We start from the raw sequence: 16,121 nt of genomic DNA, 5'->3' as shown, positions 1-16,121 counted from the left end.
CTGCCTGTGTCTCTGCCTCTCTCTCTCTGTATGTCTCTCATGAATAAATAAAATATTTAAAAAAAAAAGCATGTTAGGAAAAGCAAATAGATAAGAAACATCTCCATATGAGTAACTTAAAAAAAAACAAAACATACCAAACAGTAAAAAAAGAAAATTCAAAGAATATAGCACTTAGGGGCCTGAAATGTCAGGACCTCAAGGACAAGGAAAAGGGAGAAGGCAGGCAGAAAACAGAGAGGGAATAAAAGAAGGAAGGAAGAAGTGGAGATAGACAATAACTTGTCAAAGCCCACTAGCCAAAGACTGCCAGTGTAGTCCTAAATCAGGGTTGATGTGGAAGCCAGTTCTGAAGTAAATGGTGTCATGAAGTGAGGACAATTTGGTGAGGATTATCTTGATACTTTTCATCCAGGAGGCAGGGAAAGAGTTGTCATTGGTAAGAAAGTATTCATCATTCACCTTAGGATATTTAGTTGTTTGTGTTTACTGTGTTCTTGTCTTACACAATTACAGACATGATTACAGAATGACTGTGTCTTTGTATTGTTCTACCATAGTCAAAGATCTTGTCTTAGTATGGTTTATATTCTGCAAGGATTTTAATCATTTGGGAATACAATGGCCTACCTGCCATAATAAATTTAGATTTGAGAATGTCCTGATGATCAAAGCATTATCTACATATAATAAATTTCTTAGTTTTAAGTGAACTTTGTGATGTATTTTGGTAACTGTATAGAATTGTGTAACCACCAACATAATATATAGTAAAATTCCAAATAAAAAAGAATAAATTTTACGTAAATTATATCTCAATAAGTAAACTCTACTTTAAAAGTTTAAAAAGACAGTACCTTGTGCAAAGCTTGTAACATACTTAAAAAGGGGCAAGAGGAAAGAATAGTGTTACATTTTCAAGCCCACAGCCCTCAAGTTTCAGAACTAACACACTGGCTACAGGCAAAGATCAGCAAGAACCAGCAGCTATACCATTAATAGCAAAAACATCTTCTTCCATCATTCCAGTTCTAAAAAAAACCAGTTTTCTCTGGACTTTGGTTGATTTTGAAATGTTAGAGTATCAAAATTTTCATCTTCTTCTATTATCAATCAAATTATAGGACTACATACATATATATATGAATATTTTTCAGTTTACTTAAAAAGTTCCAGTTACACTGAGTTGTTTTTCAATTATAAAGATGGCTAGTTCTGAAAATCAGCTATTCAACACGAGATAACATTAAATGATTAACCTTAATTCAATCCCACATTTTTAAAACCATATGCAAGCCAAGTAAAAAGATATGTCACTGGATGATGAAAAACAGAGGGGTGGCTTAAATCTAGTGTCTGCTTTCCCTTCCCTTATTATAACTTAAAATTTAATGAATGTTCACGCTATTAGGGGCCTTACAGACAATCTAGCCAATACCTATCATTTTGAACATGAGGACACAAGTGTTAAGGGATATAACTGCCATAGAAGAACAGGACTGGTCTTTTCCCAGTTCAGTGTTATTTCCATCTTTACCACAACTCTAGTTTTCGTATTTTTCTCTTTTGTTAAAATGCTCTTTTGTTTTGGCAAATCACTGTGACATATGGAAACAATGAATTCAAAATTTATTTTTTTCTTTGTACAGTAACTTCAAAATAGTATTACGTGGCATAAATTGCTATATAAAAGGGCCAGATCAATTGAAAAGCTCATTTAAATAAGACTAAATCACATTTTAAATGGTAATAAAAAATTATATAATTAGACATTAAAAATTTTTTTGATGTATGAAAAAAATTTCTGTTCTTTATTCTTCTTCTTTTGAGTGATAAGCTTAAATAAATGACTTGTTCTAAGCAATGTATCCTTTTTGCAGGGCATTTCTGAAGATGTGAAAGAATATAATTTAATAGAAGCAGATGACAAAAGAGAGACAAATTCCTAACTTCATCTCTGACCTGAGCTATGATCATGGACAAATCACATAAAACACCTTAAACCCCATTTTTTTCTAAGAATAATACAGGTTTTTTATAAAGATGAATTGAAAACTCATATACAGAGCTGGATATGAAAGAAGCAATACAAACCATTCGATTTTGAGAGTATTATAAGTAATAGGTTTTATGAATTCCTTTTTCAAACTTATTTATAAATAACCTGCAAGAATGAACCGAGCTCTTTCCCTAAAACAAACCTCTAAACCCAGGTACCCTGCCCATCCTATATATCCTCTTCTTAAAGGAAGAGATAGTGAGAATGCAGTTCATTTTTTTTTTTTTTACTTCTTTTTTTTTTTTTTTTAAATTTTATTTATTTATGATAGTCATACAGAGAGAAAGAGAGAGGCAGAGACACAGGCAGAGGGAGAAGCAGGCTCCATGCGCCGGGAGCCTGATGTGGGATTCGATCCCGGGTCTCCAGGATCGCGCCCTGGGCCAAAGGCAGGCGCCAAACCGCTGCGCCACCCAGGGATCCCGAGAATGCAGTTCAAATAAGCTTGTTCACAAATCTGTCATAATTCTTAACGAGTATACTTAAAGAATATATTTAGATTTTAAATGCAGGTAATATAATTTTCTTCTCGAAGTTGCTTCTCTAGATTTAAAATATTTATAAATATGAGAGGATAAAAATCTCTCAACTTGTTAATTGGGCAATTTGATTTAGATTTTTTGAGTTATAAGCTATAGAATATATATATATATATCTTCTACATATCTATTTAGATATAAAGAAAACACAGGAAATTCTCTAATTTAGGTATTCAAAATGAAACTCTAAATAACTAGTCTTGTAAGAAAATGCAACATGAAGATATCGATGCTTCTAGGCTTTGTGTAACTAGCATTCATTTAAATAAGTCTATTCAAGGTTGTCTTTTCAGATTGTCAGATTAAACAAACCCTACAGCATTTGCAGCAAACCCATAATTACAGATTATTATGGCATACAAAAGCAGCAAGACATAAAAAGCTGCTGCAATTCATTGCACTGTAATAGAACATGCAGAGGAAGTTAATTTTGACAAATGCTTTAAATATTAGCTTTGCATAATATGTATAGGTGAAACTATAATTAGGACAGAATGAGTCCTTTAGAGCCTCCTTTCACTCTGACCCTGCAAATGATGACTTTTTGCTAATAAGACTACTGCCATTTGACAAAAAGCCAACTTCACTACCTTGCTTTATTATTTAGTAAATTTAATAATTACGGCTACTCCTGCCAATAGTTCTCAAATCAGACTTGTTCAATCCAATACTGAGCTTATTAGGGACACTCTATGTTTAGAAATCTTGGGCCAAAAAAGTACTTGAAGATGATGAAGCATGCCTTAGACAAGGGCACAGTGATTAGTCACTTTGCCACATTAAAAAAAAAAAACACAACAACACAGCATGTAGTCACTACAGACCACAGAATCACCTGCTGTTGGCTTACAGCTGTTCCTAAAAGGTTCTGCATTTATCTGGTCTTTTATATTTTTAAGGAAGTCCAAAGGGAACAACTTAATACATTTAGAGAATACTCCACAGAGCATTTGATATCAATATAAAACTCATATATTTAAATCTTTACTTCTGTATCTTCTACAGTGACTGTTAATAGTAAATTTTATCTGAAATACATTAAAACCTCTCTTTACATAAGTAAACTACTTATTTCACTGTTTATGAAGTGTGTTATAATGCCCTGAATCAAACTTTATCATTTTTTTACCCTTTTAAAAGTGCAAAAAGCAACTAATCTTTTCACATAACTTTGTTTTTAAAGTAAAATAAACACTCTGGTTTACTATACCAAATCTAAAGAAATAATATATAAAATGCCTATATATATATCAATTATGGTCTAAATTATTTTGCTATACCATACTTCCCAGTATATCTCTACTATATGTGAGTTTTAATTTAAATCTTACATTTCTATTTCACTTGTATATAGATGATGCTTGAACAATATGGGGGTTAGGGATGCTGACCCCCTTGCAGTTGAAAATCCATGTTTAACTTCTGACTTCCCAAAAACTTGACTACCAATAGCCTACTGTTGACAGGAAGTCTTACCAATGACATAACAGTTGATTAACACATATTTTAAATGTTATATGTATTATATACTGTATTCTTACAATGAAATAAACTAGAGAAAAGAAAATGCTAAGGAAGAGAAAATATATAGTAAAAAACTTAAAGAAACCCATGTATAAGTGGACCTGCACAGTTCAAACCTGTGTTGGTCAAGGGTCAACTGTATTTGTGTTTCAGACAAACTATTAGTAACTTGTGGTCAACCCCAAACCCTAGCCCTATTTCTTTGATGTGTAACTTCCTATTTCACTTGCAGTCTACATCACCAATCTATTATCATGGCCACATCTTAGATGTCTTAATCATTTATAACTATTCCACCTTTAAAAATCAAACTCTTCCTGGGATGCCTGGGTAGCTCAGCAGTTGAGCATCTGCCTTGGGCTCAGGGTGTGATCCCAGGTCCAGGGATTAAGTCCCACATCAGGCTCCCTGCAAGAAGCCTACTTTTCCCTCTGTCTCTGCCTCTCCCTGTGTGACTCTCATGATTAAATAAATAAAATCTTAGAAAAAAAAAATCAAACTCTTCCTTAACAGCTTACTCTTTGACCACAATCTCTTAGTCTAGTGATATTCCCCACTCTTGTTTCTTAGAGCCTTTGGAGAAAGCTCTTGGAGATGGACAGAAGTCAGTAGGATCCCAGGCCTCTACTCTGTTGCAGCTCTACTTTTGAAAGTTTTACAAATTGGGTTTCCTTGTGAAATTTATTTGAAGGGGTTCTACTGCTTAAAAACTCATTTTAAAAGCCATTGTCTTAAAGGGTTGCGGAAGGGGAGGAAGGTGGGGGGGATGGGGTGACTAGGTGACGGGCACTGAGGAGGGCACTTGATGGGATGAACACTGGGTGTTATACTATATGTGGGCAAATTGAATTTAAATAAATAAATAAATAAACAAACAAATAAATAAAAACCCATCGTCTTAACATAGTGACACTCTCCATGATTGTCAACCTCGGCTGCATATTAATTACCTATAAAGCTTTAAAAAATCCTAGCTCTCCCAAATGAAGAAATCAAAATCTCTATGGATAGGAGTAGCACAGCAGTAATTTAATGTGCAACCAAAGCTGAGAATCACTGCTTCACTGGATCACTCCATTTTCTTCTAACTTATTAGCCATTCCCAAGGATCAGTTCAATCCTCACCAAGCCCAGATTCCATGGCTAAACCATATACCAATATTCTGAAAGCCATAGCTCCTGTGTTTTTCTGCCACATCCACCTTACTTAATGCTGACTGGTGCAACCAAAACTTTGTTGTTTCCATTTTCCGTTGGACTCTCAGTGACTTCTGCCAATCCCCTTAATTTACTTCCATTTGCTTCTTTCTGGGTCAGAATAAGGGCTAATATCAGCACCAATACTTTCTAGCTACTGTTCAGGAACTTCACCCTACTAAATGATCCCCTTCCCATCTTCCTTCTCAACTTATAATTTTGTTCAACTTTATTCATCCTTAGAACTCCCTTACCCCTGAATCATCCACTAGCTCACCACTGTCTTACTGCTTTTCTCTCTTTTTTTAAACAAACTTCTTTAAAGAGTACTTTTGACAAATGGCTCTTTAACTCTTCCTTACTCTACAACCCACAGCCATCCATTTTTCCCTCCTACATCTTTGCTGAAATTAAAGTGGACATATTTTTCAGACTTTCTGTATTGGACCTATCATTTAAAATCATTACCCCATCTTTTAAATTATCTTTTTCCTGTCTTATTTCAGAGAAATTACTCTTCCAGTTTTCCTTCCTTTCCAACTTTTCTCAGAACACACACACAGGTGTGTGTATGCATGTGCACAAACACACAAATATATATTCCTAACAAAGACCTTGCAACAGCCTCACGATTAGTCTCTCTGTTCCCGAGTTAACTTCCCTAAAACCAATCTAACATAACAGAGATCAGCAAACTCTTTCTACAGAATGCATAAAAGGAGCCAGATAGTAAAAATTTTCAGTTTTATGGACCACATGATCTCCTTTGCAACTGTACAACAAACACTGCTGATGTTGCACAAAGGCAGCCATCATGATATGTAAATGAACAGCATGGATGCAAAAAGAACTTTACTTACAGAAACAAGGGGTGGCCATGGGCCATAATCCTCTGACTCCTAGAAAATACTGTTGCCAAACCGCTCTTACTACTAATTTTATCATGTATATAACCTCCTTAAAACCCTTCAATGATTGCTGGGTTCCTCTAGGCTACTTCTATCTTAAATGTACATTTACTTTTATACTCATATTTAGAGGTTATTTATTTACATCTTTTCCTTATATCAGAAAGTAAACTTTATGAATGTAGACACAATGTGGCTTAAAAAAATGTTACTGAGTTCACTGCCCACCAAGAAATGTGCAAAGGGTTTTACACATATTATCTTATTGAGTACTCAAAACAACCATAAGGGAATGGATATTATTATCCCCATTTTACAAATAAGGAAACTGAAAGAGCCACTCAGCTAGTAAATAATAGTCAGTACCCTATCTGTTAGTCTCCAAAGCTAAATCTGTTATTCTATTATACAAATTCTATGATGTATAAAATAAAATACCAAAAAGAACTTATCAGAATACCTTAACTAGAAGTATAAAGGGAATGTCATCACATGTAATCTTAGTAACTGTGTTTCTGAAGTTATTTCCTAAACTAAAAATGAACTTTGCTATAATACACATGGTGAGGTAAAGATCTACAAAGTAAGACATATTCATCTCCATTATTTCTACCTACACCCTCAAATCATATTTTCAGAGAACCCAAGAAATAATATGGTCCTTTGGGAATTTTTTTTTACCTTCTGTCACTGGCTGAAGTTTAGAGGATCGTTCTGAATCTGGAGAGTGCAGAGGTTCAGGCTCTTTCAGACTTTCCAAATGCATAAAAGGATCATAATCTACAGATGCCAAATCGGAGAGGCTCATTGGAAAATACCTTGGATTGCTAAAACACTGAGCTCCATAAACACACCCATGTAATACCTGAAAGTATGAGGGAAAAATATAGTTTTCCTTTTCAGTGAAGATAAACAAAAAGAGAAAAATGCCAACTGGAATATAAGAGCTTGACAAAATTTTTAAGTATTTTAAAACTTAGTTCTTCAATCAAGGTAAAACTTAATACTTCTTAAAAAGAAGAATGAATAAAATTTAACTAATCATTCTCGCATTCAACAAAGATTTGACTCCTTTCAAAAATCTGCAGTGAAACAACTGTACTTTGTAGGAGGAAATTTTAATTAGCCTTAGACACTGTAAGATAAATCTACATTCTTAGAAAATACCTGGCTCTAAAAAACTAAAAATGTAATACTAAGAAATGCTATTTTTTTCAGTTTTAAAAGTGTTGGTTAAAGCAAACAAATTAAAAAAAAAATAAATAAAGCAAACAAATTTACCTTATAAATGCAATTGAGGACAGATTTTTCTATTTTATCATTTTCTGCTCCTGTAGCATGGACTGGTTGGAGCAGTGTCTTTAAAGGTAAGGCCATGATCCAGTCCAGAAGGCACAGAAGTAAGGATACTACCAACTGAAACAACAACAAAAAAGATTATTATTGTAAACTCATAAAATAAGACCTTAATACCTTTTTAAAAGAGATTTTATGTATTTATTTATGAGACACACACACAGAGAGAGAGAGAGAGAGAGAGGCAGAGACACAGAGAGAGGAAGAAGCAGGCTCCAGGCAGGAAGCCTGATGCGGAACTCCATCTTAGACCCCAGGATCCCACCCTGCGCCAAAGGCAGATGTTCAACCGCTGAGCCACTCAGGCATCCTGACCTTAATACTTTTAACAGAAATTCATCAACTTATTTTTTTCTTCCAAAATTTATTTCAGGAACTATCAACCCTAATTCTACCATGAATATTTACTTAGATCTAGGTGACTCTAAAATATTGTATATGAGTATTATTGTGGGTTTCTTCTTTATATTTTAGAGCCAACACAATGAAACTTTAAACATAATAAAAATAGGACTGCCAGAATTACTTTAAATTACTATAAAAATACTGAGCTTAAATGAGAACAGATATCAGTCAACTATTTAAAACTCTTTAAGGAATGGAACACAAATGCAAGATTAAGTTTATGTATATTACAGTCACCTTCTACATTCCTTTTAAAGAACAAAAAGAACCAATAAAACATCACAAAACCAACATCCTCAGTATTAACACAGAAAACAGAACATCTAAACTTTAAATTATCTGTAAGTATAAAGTATGCAGCAAATCCCAGCAAGCTTTTCCCCATTCTCCTATTATAAACTTTCATGAAGAGCAAGGGCAGTTTGAGAAAAATTGTAAAAGACAGAAAAGTACAAGGTACAAACCTAAAAACCAAGCAAGAAAGAAAAAGTCATCCTAAGTGTGAGAATACTGAAAAAAATGTACTGGAAGACAGATACTGAGTAGGAAAAAAGGACTTAAAAGTACACATAGGGAAGGTAATGCTTTGGGGAAAAAGAATGTTAAGAAGATATGAGGAAACGACCTCTGGAAAACATGTAGTAAAAAGAGAAATTTAGGATCCTGCAAGACTTAAATTTTAAAAACTGATGGACCTGCAATCTCTCTCTTCCTTAAAAAACATCATCCAATAAATTTATGGTCTTACAATTCCTCTCCTTAAAAAGACAATAAAGACACTATACTTTGTTGAAACACCAGAAGGGGGAGCTCTTGAAGTAGGAATCTTGTAAACCACCCTCACCCTCCCCAACTTCGTCCATAGAAATAAAACTATTATGAAAAGAAAACAAAAAAAAATGAGAATCTAAGCAATTCGGCTGCTGAAACCCCCATCCAAAAAACTCAATTATGAAGCAGAAGAACACTATAACACAATATTCTAACCTAAATTAGATATTATCAAACATTTATCAGCATTTAGATATAGGGACAAAGAAAATCCATCTTAAATCAGAAATTAAAAACTAAGAATAAACCAAGAAATGAAGAATTATATCAAGTCAGTACAAGAAGCAAAAGGACAAAATTTAGAAATGAAGCCTAAATATAAATGCCTAATGAAGAATATATTTGAAAAAAACCACAAAATATAATACAGGTAGAGAACAACAGTGGATAACAATTTAAAAATGAAATTTTAAAACAACAAAAAGTGTCAGGGAGAATATGGCTGAAATAGAAGACAGAAAAAGAATATACAATTTATATAGAATTGGAATCTCTGAAATATACACATTAAAAAAGGTCCACAGGGGGCACCTGGGTGGCTTAGTTGGTTAAGATATGCCTTCAGCTCAAGTCATGATCTCAGGGTCCTGGGATCAAGTCCCTGATCAGCAGGGAGCCTGCTTCTCCCTCTCCCTCTGCCTGCTGCTCTTCCCACTTGTTCTCTCTCCCTCTGTCAAATAAATAAATAAAATCTTAAAAAAATAAAAAATAAAAAGATTCACCAGAAGCCAGGACAAACTGACCTGCAATAATCAACTCTAACACATTTTCTGATAAAGCTTTAAAAGTAAGACTTCAAATATAAAGACAAAACATCCTTAGGGCCTCCTGGAAAAAAGATGAAATAATTTATAAGGGCAAAAGAATAAAACTGACAACAGACTTCCCAAAAATAATACACAAAGCAAGGTAACATTAAAAAGAAAATAGCTTAAGGAAAGTAAATGTGAATCTAAAGATTCTATATCATTTTGTTGTGCTTTGCTTTACAGGTACTGCATTTCTGATAAATTGAAGGTTTGTAGCAATCCAGTGTTGAGCAAGTCTATGGGAGCACCATTTTCTGACAGCATTTGTTCACTTTCTGTCTCTATGTCACATTTTGGTAATTCTCACAATATTTCTAACTTTTTCATTATTATTATATGTTATGGTGATCTGTGATCTTTGATGTTATTACTGCAATTGTTTGGGGGTACCACAAACAATGTCCATATATAAGACAGCAAACTTAATCAGTAAACATATGTGTTTTGACTGCTCCACTAACCAGCTATTCCCCCATCTGTCTTTCCTCTCCTCATGCCTCTTCATTCCCTGAGACACCACACTACTGAAATTAGGCCAATTAATAATCCTACAATGGCCTCTAAGTGTTCAAGTGAAAGGAAGAGTCACTGACTCACTTTATTTATTTATTTATTTATTTATTTATTTATTTATTCATGAGACACAGAGAGAGAGAAAAAGAGAGAGAGAGAGAGAGGCAGAGACACACGGCAGAGGGAGAAGCAGGCTCCATGCAGGGAGCCCGACGTGGGACTCGATCCCAGGTCTCCAGGATCACGCCCCAGGCTGAAGGCAGTGCTAAACTGCTAAGCCACTGGGGCTGCCCTCTCACTTTTTTATTTATTTATTTATTTATTTATTTATTTATTTATTTATTTATTTTTAAAATTTTTTATTTATTTATGATAGTCACAGAGAGAGAGAGAGAGGCAAAGACACAGGCGGAGGGAGAAGCAGGCTCCATGCACCGGGAGCCTGATGTGGGATTCGATCCCGGGTCTCCAGGATCGCGCCCTGGGCCAAAGGCAGGCGCCAAACCGCTGCGCCACCCAGGGATCCCCCTGCCCTCTCACTTTAATAAAAAGCTAGAAATTTAATGAGAAAGGCATGTTGGAAGTCCAAACAGGCTGAAAACTAAAAACCAAACAGTTTTCAGCCAAATAGGCTGAAAACTAGGTTTCTTTGCCAAATGGCTAAGTTGTGAATACAAAAGAAAAGTTTTGAAGGAAGTAAAAGTACTACTCCAGGAAACACATGAATGTTAAGAAAGCAAAACAGCTGCACAGCTGATATAGAGAAAGTTTTATGGTCTGGATGGAAGATCAAACCAGCTGCTTAAGTCAAAGTCTAGACCAGAGCAAGGCCCTAATTCTCTTAAATTCTGTGAAGGTTGAGAGAGGTAAGGAAACTACAAAAGAGCAGTTTGAAGTTAGAAGAAATTGATTCGTGTGGTTTAAGGAAAGGAACCATCAATGTAACATGAAAGTAGAAGATGAAGCAGCAGATGCTGATACAGAGGGTGTGGCGAGTTATCCAAAGGGGTAGCTACACTAAACAACAGATTTTCACTGTAGACAAAACAGCTTTGTATTTGTAAAAGATGCCACCTAGGATTTTTGTAGCTAGAGAGAAGTCAATGCCTGGCTTCAAAGCTGCTTCTTTTGGTAGGGGCTAAGGCAGCTAGTAACTTTGAGTTGAAACCAGCATTTATTTACTATTCCCAAAATCCTAGGGCCCTTAAGAATTATGCTAAATCTCTTCTGCCTGTGTTCCACAATGGAACAACAAAGCCTGGATGATAACACATCTATTTACAACATAGTTTACTGAATATTTTAAGTCCAAGAGCTCTGATGGAGATGCACAATGAGATTAATGTTGTTTTTATGCCTGCTAACACATCCATTCTGTAGCTCATTAGGATTAAGGAGAAATTTTTATTTCAAGTCATATTTAAATACATTTCATAAAGCTACAGCTCCCATAGATAGTGATTTGTCTTTAGAATCTGGGTAAAGTGAACTGAAAAGCTTCTGGAAAGGATTCACCACTCTAGATGTCATAAAGAACATTCATGATTCATGGGAAAGGTGAAAATGTCAACATTAACAGGAGTTTAGAAGAAGTGATTCCAAACCTCATGGGTGACTTTGAGGAGCTGGAAGATTTCAATTAAGGAAGTAACTGCAAAACTGATAGAAATAGCAAGAGAACTAGAATTAGAAGTGGAATGTGCAGGTGTGACTGAATTGCTACAATCACTGCAGCATTCTTTACAATTGCAAAATACTGGAAAAAGAAAAAAAAAAAACCCAAAACCCTGTATATCCATACATAGGAGAGTGAGTTGAATAAATGACAGTACATTCATACACTGTAGTAATGATACTATACAGCTGTAAAAAAGAACACAGAACATCTTCATGAATTGATGTATTGTGAATTTCCAGGATACCCTGCAAGTAAAAAAATCTAAATACCAAAGAATATCTAGAATATGTATCTCTTAACAAACAAGGAGGGGAAAAAATATCGTATCTGTTCATTGTGCAGAAAGAATGGATAAAACATAAACTAAAAAACAAAACCAACAGGGATGGGGAGAAAACACTAAAATAGAATACAAACTGAAAAAATAACCTGAACTATATTCAAATGAATTCTATAATCATACTAAAGTGAGGCTAAGGGGAGGGAAAAGTAACTCAAGTAACTTTTAAACACAGCTTTTGAACTATATACTCTTTTGGTAACTATATACAGGCATAAGTATATTCTGAAACTCCTTTTATTCTTCTAAAACTGCACAAAGAAGTAAATATACTGTGAATAAATGTGGATAAAGGAGTTAGGTTCTCATTATTGGGGCAGGTGGTTACAAATATGTAAAGGGAGAGGACAGACTGACCCTTGTGTTGGATTAGAACCAGAGGTGTCAAGGTAAACTCATGGTATTTTAATACACACAAAGAAATACATATACTTATGTATACATATATACATAAACACATACTATTTATTTACCTGTGTGTACATATTATCTATTTTTTAGCTTTATCTAGTGAGAGGGCCTAAGGGAAAAAACCACACACACACACAACCCAATGACAATGTAAACACTTAGCTCCCAGATCTTTATTTGAGAACACTATTCCCACTCAACAGAACCAGAGTTCCTTGGGGAAATGGCTAATTTCAGTACTGAGGCAGGAAAAATACAAAATGAGTCTGAAAAATTCTGTGGTGACAGAAATTAAGGATATGCTGAAAGAATAATGAGGAAGATATGACAAAAGGATAAAGAAGCCATTTTAAAGGGCATTCCCACTGGCTAAGTCTGGGACATTTTGAGCTCTGAAATAAATAATGATAGTAAAAAACTAAGGATTACAATCCATTGCATAAAATAAGAATTATGATCCCACACTGGTAAGATGGATAGGTAAGAAGAGAAAGCTCTTCCTTATCATAGAAAACTAACTAATGACATTAATATAAAAGTAATGACAGAATTAGGAAACTATCCTAACATCTAATTCTGATAAGAGTTATAAATGGCTGGCAAAACTATTTAATAAAAGGTTTAAGGAATAACAGGTTATTTATATAATCTCAAAGTATCTTCCTAAAAGATACTTATTAATTGGAAAAGGTAAACTAGCAGCCTGGCTCAAGCTCTTAGCTGCTCATCAAACTTCTGTGACTATCCAAACTGTGTCCTAAAAGAGTGGGAAATGCCAATATACCTAATCAGGCTCCTGAAGGACTACTAATTGCCTACTCCTTCAGCTTCCTGATGCAGGCTAATCGGTAGTCTGACTTTCAGGAGCAGCTGGAAAAGTTGGGACATTAGCTGTATGCAGTCTAGCCCCTAACAGAGAAATTGAGAGCTATTTTTGCTTACTCATTCTGTGCTAAGCCAGAGGAAACAGTCGCTGGGAGTGCTGGTGCAAACAGAACCACCCCTGTTTTGTGTGTTTCCAGAGAATACATGAATGCGAAGTTCTGTCCACTCCCAGAAGTAGGTCATTTGGGAGCCACTCACTTAGTGTTGACAAACTCTTTCTAGGGGAAAGGTAGAGACCTGATTTTATTGCTGGAGCCAGTCAGAGGGAGAATACAAGGGGAAGTGCCCACTGGTTCTTAAGAGCTTCCAGAAGGACTCCAGTCAGCACCTGGATGAAGGCTGATTAGAAGCTGGACTCTCAGGCAGCAGCTGGGAAAGTATGCAGTCAACTCTTTCATAGAGAAAGAATGCCTGTCCCCTCTGTGCTGAACACTGGGGGAATAGCGATGGCAGGTGCTCACACTCCTGTTAACAAGTGCTCCTTTGTTTCCTATAGTTCTGTGGGCCTTGTGAATACAAGCCCCGTTGGCTTTCAGAGCCAGGTGATTTACAAGCCTATCCCTGGGGATAGGCTTAAAAAGCTTAAAAGCTGGGGTGCTAGCAGCCTCCGAAAGACCCTGGCAGTTGGGAGTTCTCTCCTGATTGTGTCAATGGGTTTATCTCAAGAGTGTGCCTCAATGTTTCCTATGTATTGATGTGGGTATTTCCTGATGCATAGGATCATTCAACTAGTTGCTGGATTTCTCTCAGAGAGAACTGCTCCATGTGTAGCTGTATCCTTGGCACATCCACGGGAGGAAGAAAATTCAGGAGCCTGCTATGTCTCTATTTTGGTGACCCCCTGCTCTGTTTTTCTTCAAAGTGTTCTATTTTGTTAATAACTCTTCTTACTCTATAACTTCTCAAGTGATTACATATATTCCCAGAGTTTAATACTACTCATGTGTTGATGATACCAGTAATTTTGTTTCGAGCTTCAAACTTACTACTTTAGGAATACAGAGTTGTTTTGCTCATGGTTTTGTTGGCGTTATTCCTCACATAAAACACAATGAAAACTGAAATTCATCTTTCTCCAACAACTTTGCTCTTTTGAGATTTCAACACTGTATGATTAAGAGATGATGACACTGAGATCCGGAGAATAAAATGCAAGATTAGGATGTAAAAATGGAAAGGAACAGAATATTTTCAGAGGAACAGAATCTAGAGCAGCCTTGATTAATAGAGGTTTGTGCAATGATGGAAATGGTATATATTTGTCCATGTGGCTACTGAGCACTTGAAATATGGTTAGCACAAATAAGGAATTAAATTTTTAATATAAACTTTTAATTTAATTTTATTTAAAGTCACATGTGGGTAGTAGTTAGTATCCCAGGCAGCACAGATCTACTAGAATCTCTATAAGATGTTATGTACTATGCCTAATATATTTTAAGAAACAAACATATGAACAGAAAAATGGAATCCACAATCAAGAAGAAAAGATTTCAATAGAAACAGACCTAGCAATAACACCAATATTGAATTTAGCCAACAAGGAATTTAAAATAATTATGATAAACTGTTAAAAATCTAATAGATATAATTGATATAGAAATGCAGATTTCAGGAAAGATATGGAAAACTATGAAAAGAAACCAAATAGAAACTTTAGACTTACAAATACAGTACCTGAAATAATTAAAGGAATCTCAGAATGAATTTACTAAGGTGATTGCAATCCTGTAGAACTTTTTGTGGCCAGAGGGTAGATTTTCCTCTACATGCCATCTCTATTATACATACTCTCCTTAATGGAAATTTCGTTATTTTCTACCAGTAACAGCTATATAAAGATGTATGGTTGCCTTCCGAGTTGATGAATTTCTCAGAATTACTTATTTTCAGGCATAATCAAGACCATAATTTGGCAAGATAAAGTGAAATAATTATAAATAAAATATCCTCCGAGGTTCCTCACATCTAAGAGATTCAAAGACTTTATCAAATGACCATGACTAACTTGAAGTCTGAACTAAAATATAATTTGGTTACACTTAAATAATGTAAAGTGAATTTTAAGCACAAGATGAATTGTTTGCCATGTAAATATCTAGCTTTGCAAATTTAAAATATAAATACCTTACTAAACATATATTAAATATCAAACAAAATTTTAATTACCCTCTTATCCATTTCATAAGATGAAGCTTCTGTACTTGGCAAAAGATGGGTGATGGTGGCTATTAGAATCTGTCAGCAAAGAAAAAAAAGTTCAAAATATGTTAATGATACATCCATTAAATGTTAATGGTAAAGTGACATAAAATCTATTTGATGGAAATTTATCCTAAATACATTTTCTAATTCTAAAGACATTATCAATGTTATTGCAAAGACTTTTTATTTATTTTTTTTGCAAAGTAACTTTTAATATGTAAGCTTTTCAATCATTTATAATCCTCATGTGTATGGAACCAAAATCATATAAACTCTATCAACTATAGATTTCTTACAAATTCAATTCAGGAATCAATATACATAAACATATATAATATGTGTTCACAGAAAAATGAGAGGATATAGATAAGCAAAAGATTTATAAAAATCATCTGCAATTCTATCACTCAAGAAATCTACTCTGCTCAACAAATTAGTTATAGAAGGAATGTACTTCAACA

The 16,121-nt window shown here is 34.7% G+C and overlaps 1 protein-coding gene across 14 annotated transcripts in view; it reads right to left on the bottom strand.

Moving 5' to 3' along the window:
* The window catches only part of RALGAPA1 (Ral GTPase activating protein catalytic subunit alpha 1), a 247,220-nt gene that overhangs the window by 85,423 nt on the left and 145,676 nt on the right, over positions 1 to 16,121 (bottom strand). For all 14 annotated transcript variants that reach the window (XM_041758113.1, XM_041758106.1, XM_041758107.1 and 11 more), the window contains 3 exons: positions 15,625 to 15,693; positions 7,509 to 7,643; positions 6,909 to 7,092 (listed from right to left, as the gene is read on the bottom strand). In XM_041758113.1, the coding sequence (XP_041614047.1) occupies positions 6,909 to 7,092; positions 7,509 to 7,643; positions 15,625 to 15,693 (388 nt within the window). The remainder of the gene's footprint in view (positions 1 to 6,908; positions 7,093 to 7,508; positions 7,644 to 15,624; positions 15,694 to 16,121) is intronic.

The sequence above is a fragment of the Vulpes lagopus genome, chromosome 6 (assembly GCF_018345385.1).
Source record: "Vulpes lagopus strain Blue_001 chromosome 6, ASM1834538v1, whole genome shotgun sequence".
NCBI lineage: Eukaryota > Metazoa > Chordata > Mammalia > Carnivora > Canidae > Vulpes > Vulpes lagopus.
This window is presented reverse-complemented; position numbering and strand designations above follow the sequence as displayed.